This window comes from Procambarus clarkii, chromosome 92, assembly GCF_040958095.1.
Source record: "Procambarus clarkii isolate CNS0578487 chromosome 92, FALCON_Pclarkii_2.0, whole genome shotgun sequence".
Classification (NCBI taxonomy): domain Eukaryota; kingdom Metazoa; phylum Arthropoda; class Malacostraca; order Decapoda; family Cambaridae; genus Procambarus; species Procambarus clarkii.
The window spans coordinates 16,084,420-16,105,548 of record NC_091241.1 but is presented as its reverse complement, the minus strand read 5'-3'; the positions used below and the strand labels follow the sequence as shown (position 1 = coordinate 16,105,548).

The window sequence follows — 21,129 nt, the reverse complement described above, 5'->3', positions numbered from 1 at the left end:
TTGTGACCACAGCATCGCTAAAAAATGTCAAAATAAATATATAATTGCTATTATTTAGCGATGACAATATTACAGATGACCCCTGACTGTGACATAAATAACCAGGGTTGTGATAATAGCAGGATTGTTGTAATAATTAGCGCTGTGGGAGGAGTGATGCTGAGGGATGGAGGGAGATAGCATTGTTTACTGACTGTGTGGCCACCTGTTATTGTCTGCATTCACCATACCAGCTCAGTGGTTCTCTATGGTGAACACAAATGTAGATACTTTACTTATATATAATGTGTGTATTAGTGTAATAACAGCAAAAGGATGTTGACCAGACCACACTCTAGAAGTTGAAGGGACGACGACGTTTCGGTCCGTCCTGGACCATTCTCAAGTCGATTGAGAAGAGGAGGTAGAGACAGGCAATAAATAGGCAAGAGAGAGCTGAGGAGGAAAGTAAGGTGTAGGGGATAGTAGTAATAATGAGAACTGCAGAGGGCCTATTGGCCCATACGAGGCAGCTCCTAATATAACCACCGAATGAGAAGGAGATAGTAATAGGAAAAAGAAGAGGATAGCAAGAGAGCGTAGGAGAAGACAATGAACAGAAAAAGGGGAGAAGAGAGAAAGAAAAGGAAAGAGAAAGAAAGATAAATGGAAGGGGTAAGCTTATGTTAAGTCAAGTTTGTTAGAAAGATTAGAGTATTTGAGTATATACTGTGAAAGGGAAGAGTCCACAGCAACAAAGCCAGGACTCAAGTTCATGTTGGGTACATTGTGTATCAGAGCCGATTCTACAAGACGGCGTCTGTGAAGAGTAGAGGCAGGAAAGATTATTTTGGAGGAAGACCAATCAATGGGATGATTAGAATCCCTCACATGGCAGAAGAGAGCATTGTTAGTGTCTGCAGACTTAACACTTCTCTTGTGTTCTTTAAGTCTGTCGTTCAGTGTACGGCCAGTTTTGCCATAGTATTGGAGAGGACAAGATGAACAGGAAATAGAGTAGACACCAGCAGCATTAGAAGCAGGAGGAGCAGTGTGAACTAGATTGCTACGAAGTGTGTTAGTTTGTCGAAAGGCGAGTTTAATGTCAAGAGGACGAAAGGTATTGGTAAAAGTTTTGAGTTCAGATATGAAGGGAAGGCATAGTACAGTGCTACTAGTGTTGGAAGCAGGTTTAGGATGAAAGAAATTTCGTTTAGCTTGAGAGTAGGCACAGTTGATGAAATGCAAAGGATAACCAAGACGAGAGAATGATTTGTAGATAAAGGCAATTTCAGAATCAAGAAACTGAGGGTCGCTGATGCGTAGAGTGCGGAGGAAGAGAGAGACGAGGGCACTTTTCTTAACAGAAGGAGGATGGTAGGAAAAGAAGTGAATGTACATGCCACTATGCATGGGTTTACGGTAGACAGAGAAAGAGAACCCAGACACAGAGCTGTGAACATGAACATCAAGAAAAGGAAGGAGGGAATTAGATTCCCACTCAACTTTGAAATGGATAGGAGGAGCCAGATTGTTAAGAGAGGCGAGGAAAAGCTGGAAAAGATTAAGGTCATGAGGTCATAAAGCAAAAATGTCATCAACATAGCGAAGCCAGAGAGAGGGACGAGTATTAGTGGAAGGAAGAAGAACAGTTTCGAAGTATTCCATGTAGAAATCAGCAAGAACAGGGGAGAGAGGGGAACCCATAGCGACACCGAAAGTTTGAGTGTAATATTTACCGTTGAAAGAGAAAGAGTTAGAGTCAACACAGTCTAATGAGATCGAGGAAAACGTCAGTGGGAAGCGGGAGAGGCAGGAGGCCCTCTGACGCCTTCTGTCTAAGGAAAGAGCGAACGTCATCGAGCGGAACATTAGTGAACAGAGAGTCGACATCAAGACTAAGCATCTTACAAAAGGGCTGCAGGCGCAGTTTTTCTATGAAGTCCTGAGAGTGACGAAGGTGGGCAGGGGAAAAAGTGCCAAGGTAAGGTGTCAGGGTTTTAGCGAGCCAGGAGGCAAGAGGATAGCTGACAGAGCCCCGTGAAGAAATGATAGGACGAAGAGGAACACCAGGTTTGTGAGTCTTAGGAAGACCATAGAAATAAGGAAGAGAAGGGCATAATCCAGCAAAAGGATTATGCTGGGTGACGGAGGTGACGTCGTCTGCATGATTTGTCTAGCTGTTTATAGGGTGGCCACTATGCTTTTTGGGCACTCTACAAGCTTAGGTGTACAGTTACAGTGCATACATGTAGATACTTATATATAATATGTGTATATAGGGTAATAACACTGCAAACAGTATTGTTGATGGAGAAAGTTTAGTGTGTGTGACCTTGAATGAGTGAGGGAGCCGCTAGCTGACTGTGTGTATAGCGACGACTCTTAGTGCCTGAACTAACTATATCAGCTTAGCTGTACACTTGTGGTGAAGAAACCATGTTGATTCTTATATATAACGTCTGTATATTTTGAATAAAACATAAAACAGGATGGTGGGAGGAAAAAGTGGGCGAGTGAGACATTGTTGAGGGAGGGGCAGCGAGTGGCTGGCTGGTGTGAGGCAGTCACTCTTCGCTGCTTTTCGACTCTCAATACCAACTTAGTGGTTCGTTATGGTGAACAAAACATATAGATTCTTATATATAACCTGTGTATATAGAGTGTAATAGTAGCAAAACTATTTCTTTATTGTTTTATGAACATAATAATTGAATCACTAATATGCATACCATACTTTTAAGTATAGCAATTATTTACCACTTTTATTATATAAATATATTACAATACACACTATTGAATAAAATTACTGCAAAAAAACTAAGAAAAACTCAATCAGAGACATAGAAATAATTAAGTGATAATATCTTTGTGGCAACTCCCACCTGTCAGCGCGGGTGACGCTGACCGGCTCTGACGACCACTCTGTCAACGCCCACTTTTTGCCAGACTTCCTCGGTCAATTGCTCCCAAATATGTCGCCTACGATTTATTTTGTAATTTTCCCGTGCTCAGGGAACACATACAGTGGAACCTCTATTAACGAGTTTAATCCGTTCTGGCACCGAGCTCGTTACCTGGAAAACTAGTCTTTGGAAACAAATTTCCCCATTTAAAATAAAGGAAATAAATTTAATCTGTTCCACTCCCAAAAACATCCATACTTGTATGACATTTTTTAATGTCAATATAATACTGCACATGTAATTATAAATGTTTTGTTGTACTGTTTTAACATTTACTTTACCTTATGAAGAGTCGTTGCTGGCTTGAGGGAGACGATGGGGAGGTGGGAAGGAGGAGAGGGGTTATGGTGTGGAAGGAGAATCCACCTCTGAGTCAGGTGGGCTCTCTCTTCTTGGTATTTTCACCCCACTGGGACCGGGTTGTGGTTCACTATCACTGGCTCTTCGTTTCTCTACTTTTGGAAAGAACTTTTCTATTGACAATTGCTTTTGTCTTTGTTTTAGGATGTCCCTAAAACGAGACAGCAAAGTGTCATTAAACATGTTCACACACCGGGTTGTGACTGCTTGATCAGGGTGATGTTTTTCTAAGAATGCGATCACCTTTTCAAACATTCCTAACACTTCCCTGATCTCACTTGAAGAGGCAGCAGCATCCTCCAGTACCTCCTCCTCCCCTGATGAGAACTCTTGTGCCTCTAGGGGCCTCGTAGCCTGGTGGATAGTGCGCAGGACTCGTAATTCTGTGGCGCGGGTTCGATTCCCACACGAGGCAGAAACAAATGGGCAAAGTTTCTTTCACCCTGAATGCCCATGTTACTTAGCAGTAAATAGGTACCTGGGAGTTAGTCAGCTGTCACGGGCTGCTTCCTGGGGGTGGAGGCCTGGTCGAGGACCGGGCCGCGGGGACACTAAAGTCCCGAAATCATCTCAAGATAACCTCAAGATAACCTCAAGAAGCCTCCTCTTGATTAATCTCCTTCTGAAGTTCCAGGAGTTCCTCAGTGGTCAGTTCCTCACTGTGCTCCTCCACTAACTCCTGCACATCAGCAGCATCCAACTCCAGACCCAAAGTTTGCCCCAGAGCAACAATATCATCCACTAGATGCACTTCCGGGTCTTCCACAGGTGCAGGTGCAGGTGCAGGACCGAAACCTTCAAAGTCTCGCTCAGGGACACCCTCAGGCCACAGGTTACGCCATGCAGAGTTAAGGGTCCTCCTTGTCACTCCTTCCCAGGCCTTATCGATCAAACGTAAGGCACCCAGGATATTGAAGTGGTTCTTCCAGAATTCTTTGAGGGCCAGCCCTGTATTGTCGGTCACATCAACACACCTCTGCAACAAGGCCTTCATGTAGAGTTTCGTAAAGTTTGCAATGACTTTCTGGTCCATAGGTTGGAGGAGTGGAGTGGTATTGGGAGGAAGGAACTTGGTGATGAACTGATTTTCGGGATACAATTCATCTCGCATCTGTGGAGGATGTGCAGGAGCATTATCAAGCACAAGCAAGGCCTTGAGTGGCAACTGCTAATCTTCAAGATATTTCCTCACTGAGGGGCCAAAAACATCATTGATCCATTCAGTGAAGAATATCCGCGTGACCCAGGATTTCTTATTGGACCTCCACATCACATTCAGTCGCGCCTTATACACTTTACATGCCTTGAACACGCGTGGATTTTCTGAGTGGTAGACTAGCAGCGGCTTGACCTTGCAATCGCCACTTGCATTGGCGCAGAGGACGAGAGTAAGCCGATCCTTCATCGGTTTGTGGCCAGGCAAAGATTGTTCCTCCTGTGTGATGTAGGTCCTCTTCGTCATTTTCTTCCAAAACAGGCCAGTCTCGTCACAATTAAAAACTTGTTGGTGCAAGAACTCCTTTTCAGCAACAAATTCCTGGAACTCTGGTACAAATTTCTCAGCAGCAGCTTTATCAGAGCTGGCAGCCTCCCCATGTCGCACAACACTGTGGATACCGCTTCTCTTCCTAAATATCTGAAACCATCCACGGCTTGCCTTAACCCTTAAACTGCGCATGGCATATATATACGCCCTCAGTAATATGTCCCATGGTGCGCATGGCGTATATATACGCCATAGGGTGCCAGGCCTAATTCAAATGGCCCGCGGCTACACGGGGTTCACAGTAGCTTCCTCAGGGCTCTTGTAAACAGATGCCATTTTAAAAAAAAATCGTGGGCAATATTCTCAGGTGTGAGAGGCACAGTACTGTTGGAGCAACCAAGGCCGGCGCACGCAGCATGAGCGAACAGCATTGATGTTCAGCTTGTGACCACAGCATCGCCGAAAAATGTCAAAATAAATATATAATTGTTATTATTTAGCGATGACAATATTACAGATGACCAATGACTGTGATATAAATAACCAGGGTTGTGATAATAGCAGGATTGTTGTAATAATTAGCGCTGTGGGAGGAGTGATGCTGAGAGACGGAGGGAGACAGCATCGTTTACTGACTGTGTGGCCACCTGTTATTGTTTGCATTCACCATACCAGGTTAGTGGTTCTCTATGGTGAACACAAATGTAGATACTTATATATAATGTGTGTATTAGTGTAATAACAGCAAAAGGATTATGCTGGGAGGAGCCATATGGGTGACGGAGGTGACGTCGTCTGCACGATTTGTCTAGCTGTTTAGAGGGTGGCCACTATGCTCTTTGGGCACACTGCAAGCTTAGGTGTACAGTTACGGTGCATAAAACATGTAGATATTTATATATAATATGTGTATATAGGGTAATAACACTGCAAAAGGTATTGTTGGGGGAGAAAGTTTAGTGCGTGTGACCTTGAAATTCAAGAGTGAGGGAGCCGCCATCTGTGTATAGCGACGACTCTTAGTGCCTGAACTAACTATATCAGCTTAGCTGTACAGTTGTGGTGAACAAAATATACATATACTTATATATAACGTCTGTATATAGTGTAATAACACCACAAATGGTATTGTTGGGGAGAAAGTTTAGTGCGTGTGTTGAGGGAGTGGCAGCGAGTGGCTGGCTGGTGTGTGGCGGTAACTCCTCGTTGCTTTTCGACTCTCAATACCAACTTAGTGGTTCGTTATGGTGACCAAAACATGCCAATACTTATATATAACCTGTGTATAGAGTGTAATAGCAGCAAAACTATTTGTTTATTGTTTTATAAACATAATAATTGAATCACTAATATGCACATCATACTTTTGAGTATAGCGATTATTAACCTCTTTTATTATATAAATATATTACAATACACACTATTGAATAATATTACTGCAAAAAAACTAAGAAAAAATCAATCTGAGACATTGAAACAATTAGGTAATAATATCTTTGTGGCAACTCCCATCTGTCAGCGCGGGTGACGCTGACCGGGTCTGACGACCGCTTTGTCAACGCCCACTTTTTGCCAGACTTCCTTGGTCAATTGCGCCCAAAATATGTCACCTACGATTTTTTTTTTTCCGTGCTCAGGGGACACAAATTAACATGTTTAGAAGACAAAAAAATTTTTTTGAATTTTTTTTTTTCTTGCGCACAGGGGTGTAAATGTCCCAAGGACCCCTGAGCAGTGTAAGGGTTAAATATCTCCTCTTCAGACGACGCACCTACTTCTCGCCTTGCTGGGCTACTTCTCGCCTTGCTGGGCTACTTCTCTCCTTGTTGGGCTACTTCTCGCCTTGTTGGGCTGCTTCTCGCCTTGTTGGGCTACTTCTCGCCTTTCTGGGCTACTTCTCGCCTTGCTGGGCTACTTCTCGCCTTGCTGGGCTACTTCTCGCCTTGCTGGGCTACTTCTCGCCTTGCTGGGCTACTTCTCGCCTTGCTGGCCTACTTCTCGCCTTGCTGGCCTACTTCTCGCCTTGCTGGGCTACTTCTCGCCTTGCTGGGCTACTTCTCGTCTTGCTGGGCTACTTCTTGCCTTGCTGGGCTACTTCTCACTTTGTTGGGCTACTTTGCTTTCGCGTCCTGCGCATGCGCCGTGGGAGTTTGTTTTGGTTCCGGGCGGTGTGCACACGTGTTCTGCATCCATTTTCTCTGGGGAGGGGCTTCACCTCTTGCTCTTTTCTTAATCCAATCCGTGCCCTGTTGCTTAGGGGGTGTTCTGGAGTGCCGCTGTGGGAAAGTCACGAGGTTTTTCCCTGCGTTCTAGGGTGGGGAGCCTCTTTCGCCGCTCCCCTCCTCTCCAGCATGGGCGCCCTGGCCGCCTTTGGCGGCTACGGACTCGAAAGCTTGCATCATGGTCCTTCAGCGCCTATGTTCTGCAGGTGAGTTGGTGCGGTTTGGCGTCTCCTTCGTCCTGACGCTGTTTTTGTTTTTGGAAGTAGGAATGGGTGTACATATGTACTTTAGAACGTGGACCGTACCACCCGAGGTGTCTACTGCAGGGCTATTAGCCCATACAGGGCAGCTCTTGTTCTCTCCACCTGCTTCCTTCCTTGGTTCACGGGTGTCTGCGGGTGGCCTCTTGGCCCTTCCGAGGCGGCTCCTGCCTGTACTCCTCCTGCCCCTCTCCTATGCTTGTCTAACCTTGCTTGAGTTCAGGGCCCCGCCTCCACCTTGTTCCACGGTGCAAAGGTGGGGGTGCCTGTTCGGTGGTACGTTTTCCTGTGTCGAGGGTGTTTTGTGCTCGCCTCCTTGTGCTTGCAGGATTGGGTTCTGGCTCTTTGGTTCCGCCTCTTCCCTGTTGTTTGCCTGTCGTGCGGATTCTGTGCTTCATGGGCACTCTCGTCTCTGCTCTTGGGGCTGTGTATGGGGTCAGCCCAAGTTGGGCTGCCTAGTGTGTTCTTTCGATTGCCTGTTACACTGCACACATTTCTTCTACCGTCCCTGTGGCTCAGTTGGGTGCTCGGTTTCCGCCTGTGTCCCCTTATGTGCCACTCGTGTACGATTTATCTTTATCTTCTGTCGCTTTCTTAGAGAGAGTGGTGACGTTTTGCTGCGGTTTTGGTACTGCAGCTGCGTGTCGGGGTTGGTTGTGGCATTATGTTCGGCCCTTCCGTGCTCCCTCTGGGGCCCTCCTTCCTTGTCGGTCTTGTTGTGCCGGGCCTGGTTTTTCCATGTTCCTTGGATTCTCTGTCTTGTCCTCGCCTCGTTGTGCTGGCTGGGGATGAGCTTGGGGTCTTCGTCTCGCCCCTCGCCTGTCCTCCGGTTTCAGTTTAAGTTCCAGAGCCTAGTGGGCTCCCTTATTTAGTGTTTTTCACTGCTGCCCCGGGGTTTTTCTTGATGCTGGGGCTTTGAGGGGACAGCTCGGCCCCGGGGCCTGCAGGGTGGGTTCCCGGGGCTGGGGTGGGGCTAACGTGAGGGGCCTTAGGCCCCGTTGGTCCCCGCCGGGGTATTTCTACCCCTCTGGGCGGGGCTTGCGGTTTTGTGGTGTGGGGTTTTTCCGTTCCCCCCTCTCCGCACGTGCTTTGTGGGCGTCGGCCCCTCCCTGGGCTCGGTTTCCTTGTCCATTGTGCCCATTGTTTTCGTCCTGTCGGTGGGTGCTTTTCTATGATCTTCGCCCCTTTTTTCCGGGATGGGCCTTCTCTGTCATGTCCCCCTTTTCTTGGGGTTTCTGCATGACTTTTGGTGTCGGGTGTGACGGGGTTTTTGTGCCTTTGTCCTTTGTGTTTGCTTCTTTTTGTTCTCGAAGGTTCGGGACGGTTTTGCTCCTTCCCTTTTTCTGGTACGTCTGTCGTCATTCGGTTGAGCTTCCCTTCGGTCCTTTCTAGGGCTTGTGGGTCCTCTTCCCGGCAGCTTCTGGGTGTTTGGCCTTCTTGTTCTTTTGTGCATATCTCTTCTCTTTGCGCTGTCTCGGCGCTACTCATTTCCCTGGGGGCAATTTTGCTCCTCTTAATGAGTTTTTTCGCTCCTGCCCTTCTGCGGGATGTTGGTGTGGGGCGGCTCCTTATCCTTCCCTGTCAGCTGCACTTGTGGCGGTGGACTTGCACGCTTGTGGCATTTTGGTTTTGGTCCTGCGTTTTCTTTTCCCTCCTGGGGCTGTCATAAGATTGGCTTGCGGAGGATGTAGAGGCGCTTGGGGCCGTTCCTGGGTCTGGCACCTCGGTTTCTGCTGCTAGCTTTCGGTATCGATGTTCCTTCTGCGCCGTTTCGCAGGCTGTCTCGTGCGTTGTTTCACCTCCGGCCTGCTTATGCACTGCCTGTGCCGTCCTGGTCGTTGGACAGGGTGCTCTCCTGTTTTTCTTCTCCTTGGTGGTTGTGGCTCCTTGGGTTCAGGTTTGCTTTACCTCGGCTCTCTTTTTATGTTGGCATTGGCCTCTGGGGGTCGTGTGGCAGAGCTTCTTGCTCTTCTCAGGCGCAGTGGTTTTTGGCTCCTATGGTCGTGGTCATAGGTTTCTTCATCTGCGGCCGTTCTCCCTTTTTCTGGCGAATGATGTGCCTGCTGCTTTCCGGAGGGGTCCTTGGGTTGTTGTCTCGACTTCGTGTTGAGGAGTGGCTCACCGACCACCTCCCGGGTATGTCCCCTTGTTTTCTTAGGTAGTCTTTGGTGAAGTAGCTCCGGGGAGCCGTAGGGGCTCCCCCCAGAAAACCAGCGTTGAATGTAATGAAACGTCATTTTCTGTGTGAGTCCCGGAGATTCCACGGCACCCTCCCGCCCTCCGGTCGGCGTTTTTTTTTTTTTTTTTTGCGGTTTTGATATCCAGCCTGAGAACTGGGGCGGGGATCGCTGGCGCGGGGGTCTGGGGCTCCCCCTTCCCCCTCCCGAGGAGGGGGGAGCTGCGCAGACATGCAGCGCGGCTCGTGTGACGTCATGCTTGTTGGTTCGTTTTCCCGGGGGAGTTCTGTCCACTTGTTTGTCGATTTTTGTTGTTAACCAGAATAGGGATTTGTTTTGTGGCGCTTACCTTTCTGGGTGCCTGTCCCGGTCGATGGCAGATATAGAATGCTCCAAATCACATGTACATTTCTATGGGCCATTGCTCCCCGTGCCTCTGTGAGAGGGCCAGGTTCTGGCTCGTGGTCCCCAGTAAGCTAGAACTCAACCCACATCGACTGTTGCATAATAGTTAGGGTATCCATATCAGCCATGGATAGCTCCGGGGAGCCTCCGGGACTCACCCAGAAAATGGCGTTTCATTACATTCAACGCTGGTTTTCTGCACTTTATACTGTTTGAAAACCCTTGGATTTTCAGAATGATACAGTAGCAAGGGTTTAATTTTCAAATCGCCACTCGCATTTGAACACAGCTCAAGCGTAAACCTATCTTTCATAGGCTTGTATCCGAGCAAAGATTTTTTTCTCCTTGGTAATGTATGTCCTCTCAGGCAATCTTTTACAGAACAGTCCGGTTTCATCATAATTAAACACTTGTTGCGGTAGGTATCCCTCAGCCTCTGCAAACTCTTTAAATTCTTCAATAAATTGTTCATCGGCTGGTTTGTCTGAGCTGGCTGCCTCCCCATGCCTCGCAACACTATGGATATCACTTCTTTTTCTAAATTTTTCAAACCAGCCCCCTGCTTGCCTTAAACTCTTTCGTATCTGCATCACTCATTCCAGGGATTTTCTTTACAAGCTCTTCATGCAATACCCTGGCTTTCTCACAAATGATGGCCTCCGAAACACTATCACCCTTTAACTCCTTGTCGTGTATCCAAATTAATAACAACTTTTCCACTTCTTCAAGTATTTGTGGTCTTTGTTTCGTGTTTGTTCTTATGCCTTTTGCCACTTTAGCACTCATAATGTCCTTTTTCTTGCTAAGTATAGTGCATATCATTGACGTGGCTGTGTTGTACTGCCTACAAAGTTCAACAACACGTGTACCATTTTCATGCTTCCGAATGACCTCTTGTTTTTCCTCTATTGTCATCCTCACTTGAGCTTTCTTGCCTTGATCCTTACCACTGGCTTTCTTGGGACCATGGTGAGATATATAATAACAACCTTTATGGTCAAATGACCAAAAAGCCAACAAAACAATGAAAATCCGGGTGAAGAATTGATGTGGCATAGTCACTGGGCGCGAGGCACTGGTAAACGGAGGGGTGAGGGGCGACGATCGCCGTACCACCACGAGCTAGGTCGGCCTGTACGCGTATCAACAAACTCGTGTTCCAAGGTAACCCTTGCCTTCCGATAAAAACCCTCGCCTTCCGAGGCACATTTTCCGAGCAAATCTTGCTCGTATTCCGAAAAACTCGTATTCAGGGACACTCGAGAGGCAGAAAGAAATTTTGAAAAAGGGATTGCGGACAAATGTAAAACAGAACCAGGTCTATTCTATAAATTCATAAACAACAAATTGCAGGTAAAGGATAATATTCAGAGGTTGAAAATGGGAAATAGATTCACGGAAGATGAAAAGGAAATGTGTGAAACACTAAACTGAAAAGTTCCAAAGTGTGTTTGTACAAAATGAAATCTTTAGGGAACCAGATACAATAAGAATTCCACAGAACAACATAGAACACATAGAGGTGTCTAGAGACGAAGTGGAAAAAATGCTCAAGGAGCTCGGTAAGAACAAAGCAGCTGGCCCAGATGGCGTTTCACCATGGGTTCTGAGAGAATGTGCATCTGAGCTCAGCATTCCACTTCACCTGATCTTTCAGGCATCCCTGTGTAAAGGAATCGTAGCAGACGGGTGGAAACAGGCTAACATAGTTCCAATCTACAAAAGTGGCAGCAGGGAAGACCCCCTCAATTATAGACCTGTATCATTGACAAGTGTAATAGTGAAAGTATTGGAAAAACTAATCAAAACTAAATGGGTAGAACACCTAGAGAGAAATGATATAATATCAGACAGACAGTATAGTTTTCGATCTGGAAGATCCTGTGTATCGAATTTACTCAGTTTCTATGATCGAGCCACAGAGATATTACAGGAAAGAGATGGTTGGGTTGACTGCATCTATCTGGACCTAAAAAAGGCTTTCGACAGAGTTCCACATAAGAGGTTGTTCTGGAAACTGGAAAATATTGGAGGGGTGACAGGTAAGCTTCTATCATGGATGAAAAATTTTCTGACTGATAGAAAAATGAGGGCAGTAATCAGAGGCAATGTATCAGAATGGAGAAATGTCACAAGTGGAGTACCACAGGGTTCAGTTCTTGCACCAGTGATGTTTATTGTGTACATAAATGATCTACCAGTTGGTATACAGAATTATATGAACATGTTTGCTGATGATGCTAAGATAATAGGAAGGATAAGAAATTTAGATGACTGTCATGCCCTTCAAAAAGACCTGGACAAAATAAGTATATGGAGCACCACTTGGCAAATGGAATTTAATGTTAATAAATGACATGTTATGGAATGTGGAATAGGAGAACATAGACCCCACACAACCTATATATTATGTGAGAAATCTTTAAAGAATTCTGATAAAGAAAGAGATCTAGGAGTGGTTCTAGATAGAAAACTATCACCTGAGGACCACATAAAGAATATTGTGCAAGGAGCCTATGCTATGCTTTCTAACTTCAGAATTGCATTTAAATACATGGATGGCGATATACTAAAGAAATTGTTCATGACTTTTGTTAGGCCAAAGCTAGAATATGCAGCTGTTGTGTGGTGCCCATATCTTAAGAAGCACATCAACAAACTGGAAAAGGTGCAAAGACATGCTACTAAGTGGCTCCCAGAACTGAAGGGCAAGAGCTACGAGGAGAGGTTAGAAGCATTAAATATGCCAAAACTAGAAGACAGAAGAAAAAGAGGTGATATGATCACTACATACAAAATAGTAACAGGAATTGATAAAATCAACAGGGAAGACTTCCTGAGACCTGGAATTTCAAGAACAAGAGGTCATAGATTTAAACTAGCTAAACACAGATGCCGAAGAAATATAAGAAAATTCACCTTCGCAAATAGAGTGGTAGACGGTTGGAACAAGTTAAGTGAGAAGGTGGTGGAGGCCAAGACCGTCAGTAGTTTCAAAGCGTTATATGACAAAGAGTGCTGGGAAGACGGGACACCACGAGCGTAGCTCTCATCCTGTAACTACACTTAGGTAATTACACTTAGGTAATTACTCGCATTCCGAGGTACCATTGAGGGGTACCTCGGTTTAAGAGTTTAATCTGTTCCTGGAAACAGCTCGTATTCCGAAAACTCGTAATCCGAAGCTAATTTCCCCATAAGAAATATTTGGAAATGAATTAATCCATTCCTGACTACCCCGAAACCTCACTTCAAACTAAATTATATACTTAATTCATCTAAATAAACCTACAAAACTATGTTCAAGTTATTACTTACCCTTGCTGATGACTGCTGTTAGCGTATGGAAAATGGTGAGGAGGAGGGAGGAGAGGTGGTGTTACTGTTTGAAGGGGAGTCCCCTTCCATTATAGTATCAGGCAGTGAGGACTTCTCTGGTGTGCACACTCTGGCATGTTTTGCCTGCATACCACTAAGACTTGCTTGTCTTACTAAGAATCTGTCTAGAGACACTGGTTTTTCCCTACATTTTACACTTGTCTGTAGTAAGACATCACATTATCATTTAAAAGGTCAATGCTACGGCCTGCTACAGCTTATCTGGGTGAGTTTGTTCAACAAAACTTTGCAGTTCTTCCCATACTTCACACATTTTCTTAATGAAGAAGGGACATCCTCTACTGCCTCTACTCACAACTATTTTCTTAGGTTGAACTTTTTCAATGGCTTTTTTGGGACCCATGGCGAGATATGTAATAACAACTTTTATGCTCAAATGGCCACAAAACCGACAAAAAACTGTAAATCCTTGTGAAAAATTCAGGCGGGATAGTCACTGGGCGTGAGACACTGGTAAAATGAGGCGCGATCGCCGTGCCACCACGCGCTAGTCGACCTGTACGCATATCAACACCCTCGTCTTCTGAGGCAACCCTCACCTTTCGAGGCAAATTTTCCAAGTAAATCCTGCTCGTATTCCGAAAAACTCGTATACAGGGACACTCGTATTCCAAGGTATCATTGTATTATATATATATATATATATATATTATTGATTTATTTTGGTTGTAAAATTTTAATTAAATTTGTTCTTCAACAGTACCTGTACCACCTCATACCAAGAAACAGAAGCTTCAAACAGCTGGGGGAGGAGGAATAGGCATCAGCAGGCGAAACAGTGGGCTATCGGAGACCTCCTCAGAAATTGACAGTGCTCTTGATAGTCCGGATTTGAGTGAAGCTGCATCTGAAAATCTAGTTAGTAACAAGGTTAATATATTCACTGGTGTTTATGTAGGTAGTACGAGAAGATTTTGCATGGACCGCCCGTTATTGTTACAAGATTTATGACATTTTGTTTTATAAATATGTAAGCCATTTAAGTGTTTTCCTCCCCACTTTTATTATGCTATGTTTTGTAGATAATTTTTGTTTTATTTAACTATGTTAATTGTTAATTGATATCCATTCTTTTACCTATTTCTTCAGCTTTTCAGAGTAAGTGTAGGTAATTACTTAAGTGTAAATTACCTATTGTAGTTACAGGATGAGAGCTACGCTCGTGGTGTCCCGTCTCCCCAGCACTCTTTGTCATATAACGCTTTGAAATTACTGACGGTCTTGGCCTCCACCACCTTCTCTCCTAACTTGTTCCAACCGTCTACCACTCTGTTTACAAAAGTGAATTTTCGTATATTTCTCCGGCAGCTTTGTTTCGTTAGTTTAAATTTATGACCTCTTGTTTTTGAAGTTCCAGGTCTCAGGAATTCTTCCCTATCAATTTTATCGATTCCTGTTACTATTTTGTACGTAGTGATCATGTTGCCTTTTTCTTCCATCTTCTAGTTTTTGCATATTTAATGCCTTTAACCTTTCCTCGTAGCTCTTGTCCTTCAGTTCTGGGAGGCACTTAGTGGCATGTCGTTGCACCTTTTCCAGTTTGTTGATGTGCTTCTCAAGATATGGGCACCACACATCCGCTGCATATTCCAGCTTTGGTCTAACAAAAGTTGTGAACAATTTCTTTAGTATTTCTCCATCCATATATTTAAGAGCAATTGTGAAGTTAGAAAGTGTAGCATAGGCTCCTCGCACAATGTTCTTAATGTGGTTCTCAGGTGACAGTTTTCTATCTAGAACTACCCCTAGATCCCTTTCTTTGTCAGAATTCTTTAAAGATTTCTCACATAATTTATAGGTTGTGTGGGGTATATGTTCTCCTATTCCATATTCTATAACATGGCATTTATTCACATTAAATTCCATTTGCCAAGTGGTGCTCCATCTACTTATTTTGTCCAGGTCTTCTTGAAGGGCATGACAATCATCTAAGTTTCTTATCTTTCCTATTATCTTAGCATCATCAGCAAACATGTTCATATAATTCTGTATAGATTAGTGTAGAGTGATGTGTGTTGCTAGGTTTGTTGATGGTATTTACATGCATCTGTATTAACCCTTAAGTGGCTAAGGGGTTCTGAGCAGATTTACACCCCTGTACGCAAGAAAAAAAATTCTACAAAATTATTTCGTCTTCTTAAAATGTTAATTTGTGTTCCTTGAGCACGGGGAAAAAAGAATCGTAGGTGATATATTTTGGGCGCAATAGGTTGAGGAAGCCTGGCAAAATGTGGGCGTTGACAGAGCGGTCGTCAGAGCCAGTCAGCGTGACCTGAGCTGACAGGTGGGAGTTGCCACAAAGATATTATTACCTAATTATTTCAATGTCTCTGATTTTTTCTTATTTTTTTTGCAGTAATATTATTCAATAGTGTGTAGTGTGATATATTTATATAATAAAAGGGATGAATCATCGCTACACTCAAAAGTATAGTGTGCATATTAGTGATTCAATTATTATGTTCATAAAACAATAAACAAATAGTTTTGTTGTTATTACACTCTATACACAGGTTATATATAAGTATCTCCATGTTTTGTTCACCACAACGAACCACTAAGTTGGTATTGAGAGTCGAAAAGCAACGAAGAGTGACCGCCACACACCAGCCAGCCACTCGTTGCCACTCCCTCAACAATGCCTCACTCACCCACTTTCTCCTCTCACTATCCTGTTTTATATTTTATTCACAATATCCAGACGTTATATATTAGTATCTACATGTTTTGTTCACCACAACTGTACAACTAAGCTGATATAGTTAGTTCAGGCACTAAGAGACATCGCTACACACAGTCAGCTGGCGGCTCCCTCACTCATTGAAGTTCACATGCACTAAAATTTCCCCCACAACAATACTGTTTGCAGTGTTATTACACTATATACAGACGTTATATATAAGTATGTATATGTTTTGTTCACCACAATTGTACAACTAAGCTGATATAGTTAGTTCAGGCACTAAGAGTCGTCGCTACACAGTCAGCTGGCGGCTCCCTCATACAAGGTCACACACAGAACTTTCTCCCCCAACAATACTGTTTGCAGTGTTATTACACTATATACACACATTATATATAAGTATCTACATGTTGTATACACTGTAACTGTACACCTAAGCTTGTAGGGTGCCCAAAGAACATAGTGGCCACCCTCTACACAGCCAGACAAATCATGCAGACGACGTCACCTCAGTCACCCAAATAGCTCCTCCCAGTATAATCCTTTTGCTGTTATTACACTAATACACACATTTTATATAAGTATCTACATTTGTGTTCACCATAGAGAACCACTGAGCTGGTATGGTGGATGCAGACAATAACAGGTGGCCACACAGTCAGTAAACGATGCTATCTCCCTCCGTCCTTAAGCATTACTCCTCCCACAGCGCTAATTATCACAACAATCCTGCTATTATCACAACCCTGGTTATTTATGTCACAGTCATGGGTCACCTGTAATATTGTCATCGCTAAATAATAGCAATTATATATTTATTTTGACATTTTTTGGCAATGCTATGGTCACAAGATGAACAGCAATGCTGTTTGCTCATGCTGCGTACGCCAGCCTTGGTTGCTTCCACAGTACTGTGGGTCTCACACCGGAGAATGTTGCCCACGATTTAAAAAAAAAAAATGGTGTCTGTTTTCAAGAGCCCTGAGAAAGCTAATGTGAACCCCGTATAGGCATGGGCCATTTGAATCGTGCCTGGCACCCTATGGCGTATATATACCCCATGCGCACCGTGGGACATGTTACTCATGGCGTATATATACACCATGTGCAGTTTAAGGGTTAAACTGTAGAATATTCTTAATACCAAGAGAAGGTAAGATCTTTTAAAATTAGTTTTTATTCATTACAAAAAAATTAATAACTGGGAATGGCATAGGCCAAAATTATGATTGAGAATTGAATATGAGAAGAAAGAGAGAACATTACATTTGTGTTCCTTGAATGGTGGTTGTGGCAATAATCCCAATGCATGAAATGCACCGAGAAAATGTATTATAGGTATGCGTCGGTATTGTTCATTCATGGCTGGGCTGGGTGAGAACACTTGCTTAAATAATGAATGCATCAACACTTTGTCGTTGGTTACTGGGTAGAAAGAAATTGATTGATTGATATCATAGTGAATGTCTTTAGGAGATTAGTGTTTTGTTGCTGACAGAATTTAGAGAGGTGGTCCGGTTGGGTGCACGTAAATGTCAGTAGCTACACACACGGAGTATTAGTTTGCTCCTTATTATATGAAATTGACAACTGTACTGTTAACATTAATGTAATATGTTTGTACTATATTTATTTTTCAAATTTAAGCACTTATAATTTGAAATATAAATCACAAAAATATGTGAAATTCTTGTGAATGACAATTGAATAATATGCTGTACAGGGTACTGTACGTAAGAAGAATTTATTTAAATAATTGTTCCACGTCAAGTTCTTTTACTGTACAATGTACTCGCCTAGTTGAGCATCATTTCATTAGTCCCGTCTCTCAACTGTCAATTAACTGGTAACTACCTAAGTGTAGTTACAGTATGAGAGCTACACTCGTGGTGTACTTACCTAATTGTATTCACCTAATTGTGCTTACGGGGTTGAGCTCTGGCTCTTTGGTCCCGCCTCTCAACTGTCAATCAACTGATGTACAGATTCCTGAGCCTACTGGGCTCTATCATATCTACATTTGAAACTGTGTATGGAGTCAAACTCCACCACATCACTGCCTAATGCATTCCATCTGTTAACTACTCTGACACTGAAAAAGTTCTTTCTAATGTCCCTGTGGGTCATTTGGGTACTCAGTTTCCACCTGTGTCCCCTTGTTCGCATACTACCCGTGTTAAACAGTTTTTCTTTATAATACCCTGTCAATTCCTCTGAGAATTTTATAGGTAGTGATCATGTCTCCCCTTACTCTTCTGTCTTCTTGCGTCGTGAGGTGCATTTCTCGCAGCCTTTCTTCGTAACTCATGCCTCTTAGTTCTGGGGCTAGCCTAGTGGCATATCTCTGAACTTTTTCCAGCTTCATCTTGTGCTTGACAAGGTACGGGCTCCATGCTGGGGCTGCATACTCCAGGATTGGTCTTATATATGTGGTATACAAGGTTCTGAATGATTCCTTACACAGTTTCCTGAAGGCAGTTCTGATGTTAGCCAGGAGCCAGTGGCCCGTCTTCTCAGTACTCTTTGTCGTACAATGCTTTGAAACTGCTGACGGTTATGGCTTCCACCACCTTCTCACTTGGCTTGTTCCAACCGTATACTGTTGTTTGCAAAAGAAAACTGCTAATATTTTTTCAGCATATTTGTTTCCTTAAATCTATGTCCTCTTGTTCATGGAGTTGATGATTTCAGGAATTCCTCTTTGTCAATTTGATCTATTCATATTAGTGTTTTGTAAGTGGTGATCATATCTCCTCTTTTTCTTCTATCTACTAGTTTAGGCATGTGTAAAACCTCCGGTCTCTCCTCATAACTCTTGTTTTTCCGTTTCGGAAGCCATTTTGTAGCATGCCGCTGCACGTTTTCCATTTTATTTATGTGCTGCTTGAGATTTGGGCACGATACAACTACTGCATATTCCAATTTTGGTCTCACAAAAGTCATGAACAGTTTCTTTAGTATTTCATCATCCATATAATTAAAAGCAAGTCTGAAGTTGGAAAGCGATGCATACGCTCCTCTCACAATGTTCTTTACGTGTTCCTTTGGAGACAGCTTACTATCCCCCCCCTTCCTTAGGTCTCGTTCTTTATTAGAGTTCTGTAATTCCTTTCCACATAATTTGTAAGTTGTGTGTGGTCTATTTTCTCTGATTTCTCATCCCATAACATGGTATATATTCACACTGAATTCCATTTGCCACTTGTTACCCCAAGCCCTTATTTTATCTAGATCAATTTGAAGGGCATTACAATCATCTGCGTCTCTTATCTTCCCCAGTATCTTAGCATCATCCGCAAACATGTTCATATAATTCTGTATTCCTTCTGGTAGATCATTTATGTAGACGATGAACATTACTGGTGCAAGAACTGAACCCTGTGGTACTCTGCTAGTAACTCCTCCAGTCAGATACATTGTCTGATTAATGGCCTTATCTGTCTGCCAGTTAAAAGGTTTTTCTCCCTCACTGCCATTCTCCCTCACCACTTACCTCCCCCCCTCAGTGCCTCTCTCCCTCACTACCTCCCTCCTCCTCCTCAGTGCCTCTGCCCTTCTTCCCTCAATGACTCTTTCCATCGCTGCCTTTATTCCTCCCTCACTGCCTAACTAGCACTGCCTCTCTCCCTCCCTCTCTCAATGCCTCCCTGGCACCTGGTCCCCAGCAGGCCATCCAGGACTTGCATGGCTGATGTGACTAGTAGGGAGGAAGCTACCCCTGCGAGCTAGCTTCAAGAAGCCACAGAGCTTCACAGGTCCTACCAGAAAAGTATTTGTTGAAAAATCAGTATAGAAAAATAATATACAAAAATTAAAAGGAACAAAATGATGTATTATGGCTTATGTAATAAGTGAACGTTGATAGGGGGGCCTGACAGCTGAGTGGACAGTTCTTCGGATTCGTAGTCCTGAGGCTCGGAGTTCTATCACCTGTGGAGGCAGAAACAAAATGGGCTGAGTTTCCTTCACCCTGATGCCTCTGTTACTTAGCAGTAAATAGGTACCTGGGCATTAGACAGCTGCTATGGGCTACTTCCTGGGGGTGTGTTACAAAAAGGAGGCTTGGTCAAGGACCGGGCCGCGGGGACGCTAAGCCCCGAAATCATCTCAAGATAACCTCAAAGATAAGAGTACTGTATCTAGCTGCTGTAGACTACTTAACACAACTGAGCAAGCTTTTAATGTGGGTAATGCATCTCTGCCAGGAGAAAGATATCCTAGACATGTCAGAATACTTACTAAAGTACAGTATTTTTTTGTGCTACGTAATTTGTTTCTTATACAAATGGTTCATCCTGGCACAATGTAGGTTTACAAATGCTTTCTTTGTTTACATGTAGGGTGGCCCATGCAGAATCCTTTCCAGTTACCAGTGACAGTTGCTTTTGTGTTTGCTTTCTCTTGTTCTCTACCTTTCTTGTGGCATTTTTCACATTGGAACCCAATCCACCCAATTGTGAATAGGATGTGAATTTTCACTAACTTGTCTCATATATTTTACTAGATATATTGTTATTTTCTGGAGGAAGCCACTTATGGCTTCCTGAAACTATAATGCTGATACAGTGCCAAATTACTAGGTGCAGTCAGTCGTGTAGTTCTTCAAGGCCTACTGGAGACTACAGGCCAGAACTTGGCCCCCCTCTAATGAGATGCAAAGAGCAGTGACACTACTGTATTATAAATTGTCAATTAATTTTAATCATGTCCACCACCACTGGGAAAACACCCACAAAGTCAGCAAAATAAAAACAACCAGTACTGGTAATAACAGATATTAACCCTTAAATAGCGCCTGGCTATTTAACATGTGCCACAGGCGCATACCAAAAAAAAAAAAAAAAAAAAAAAAAATCTAAACCTGTTAATTTGTGTTCACTGATCATGGGAAAAATAATAAAAAAACTATAAGTGGCATATAATGCCCGCTATAGGGCGGGGAAGTCTGGCAAAAAACAGGCGCTGACTCAGCGTGCATCCCAGGCGGTCTGTTGCTTGCCAGCTGTCAGGCCGGAGTTGCCACAAAGAGATAATTACCTAATTATTTCAATGTCTCTGATTGATTTTTCGTAGTTTTTTTGCTGTAATATTATTCAATAGTGTGTAGTGTGATATATTTATATAATAAAATGAGTGAATCATCGCTGTATTCAAAAATATGGTGTGCATATTGTTGATTCAATTATGTTCAT

General features: G+C 43.5%; 1 protein-coding gene across 3 annotated transcripts in view; it reads left to right on the top strand.

Annotated features, from left to right (window-relative positions):
- Positions 1–21,129, top strand: part of LOC123774997 (bromodomain-containing protein 8) — a 341,469-nt gene that overhangs the window by 109,978 nt on the left and 210,362 nt on the right. For 2 of the 3 annotated variants that reach the window (XM_045769701.2, XM_045769703.2), the window contains exon 6: positions 13,955–14,124. In XM_045769701.2, the coding sequence (XP_045625657.1) occupies positions 13,955–14,124 (170 nt within the window). The remainder of the gene's footprint in view (positions 1–13,954; positions 14,125–21,129) is intronic. The other variant, XM_045769702.2, reaches the window with a different exon arrangement.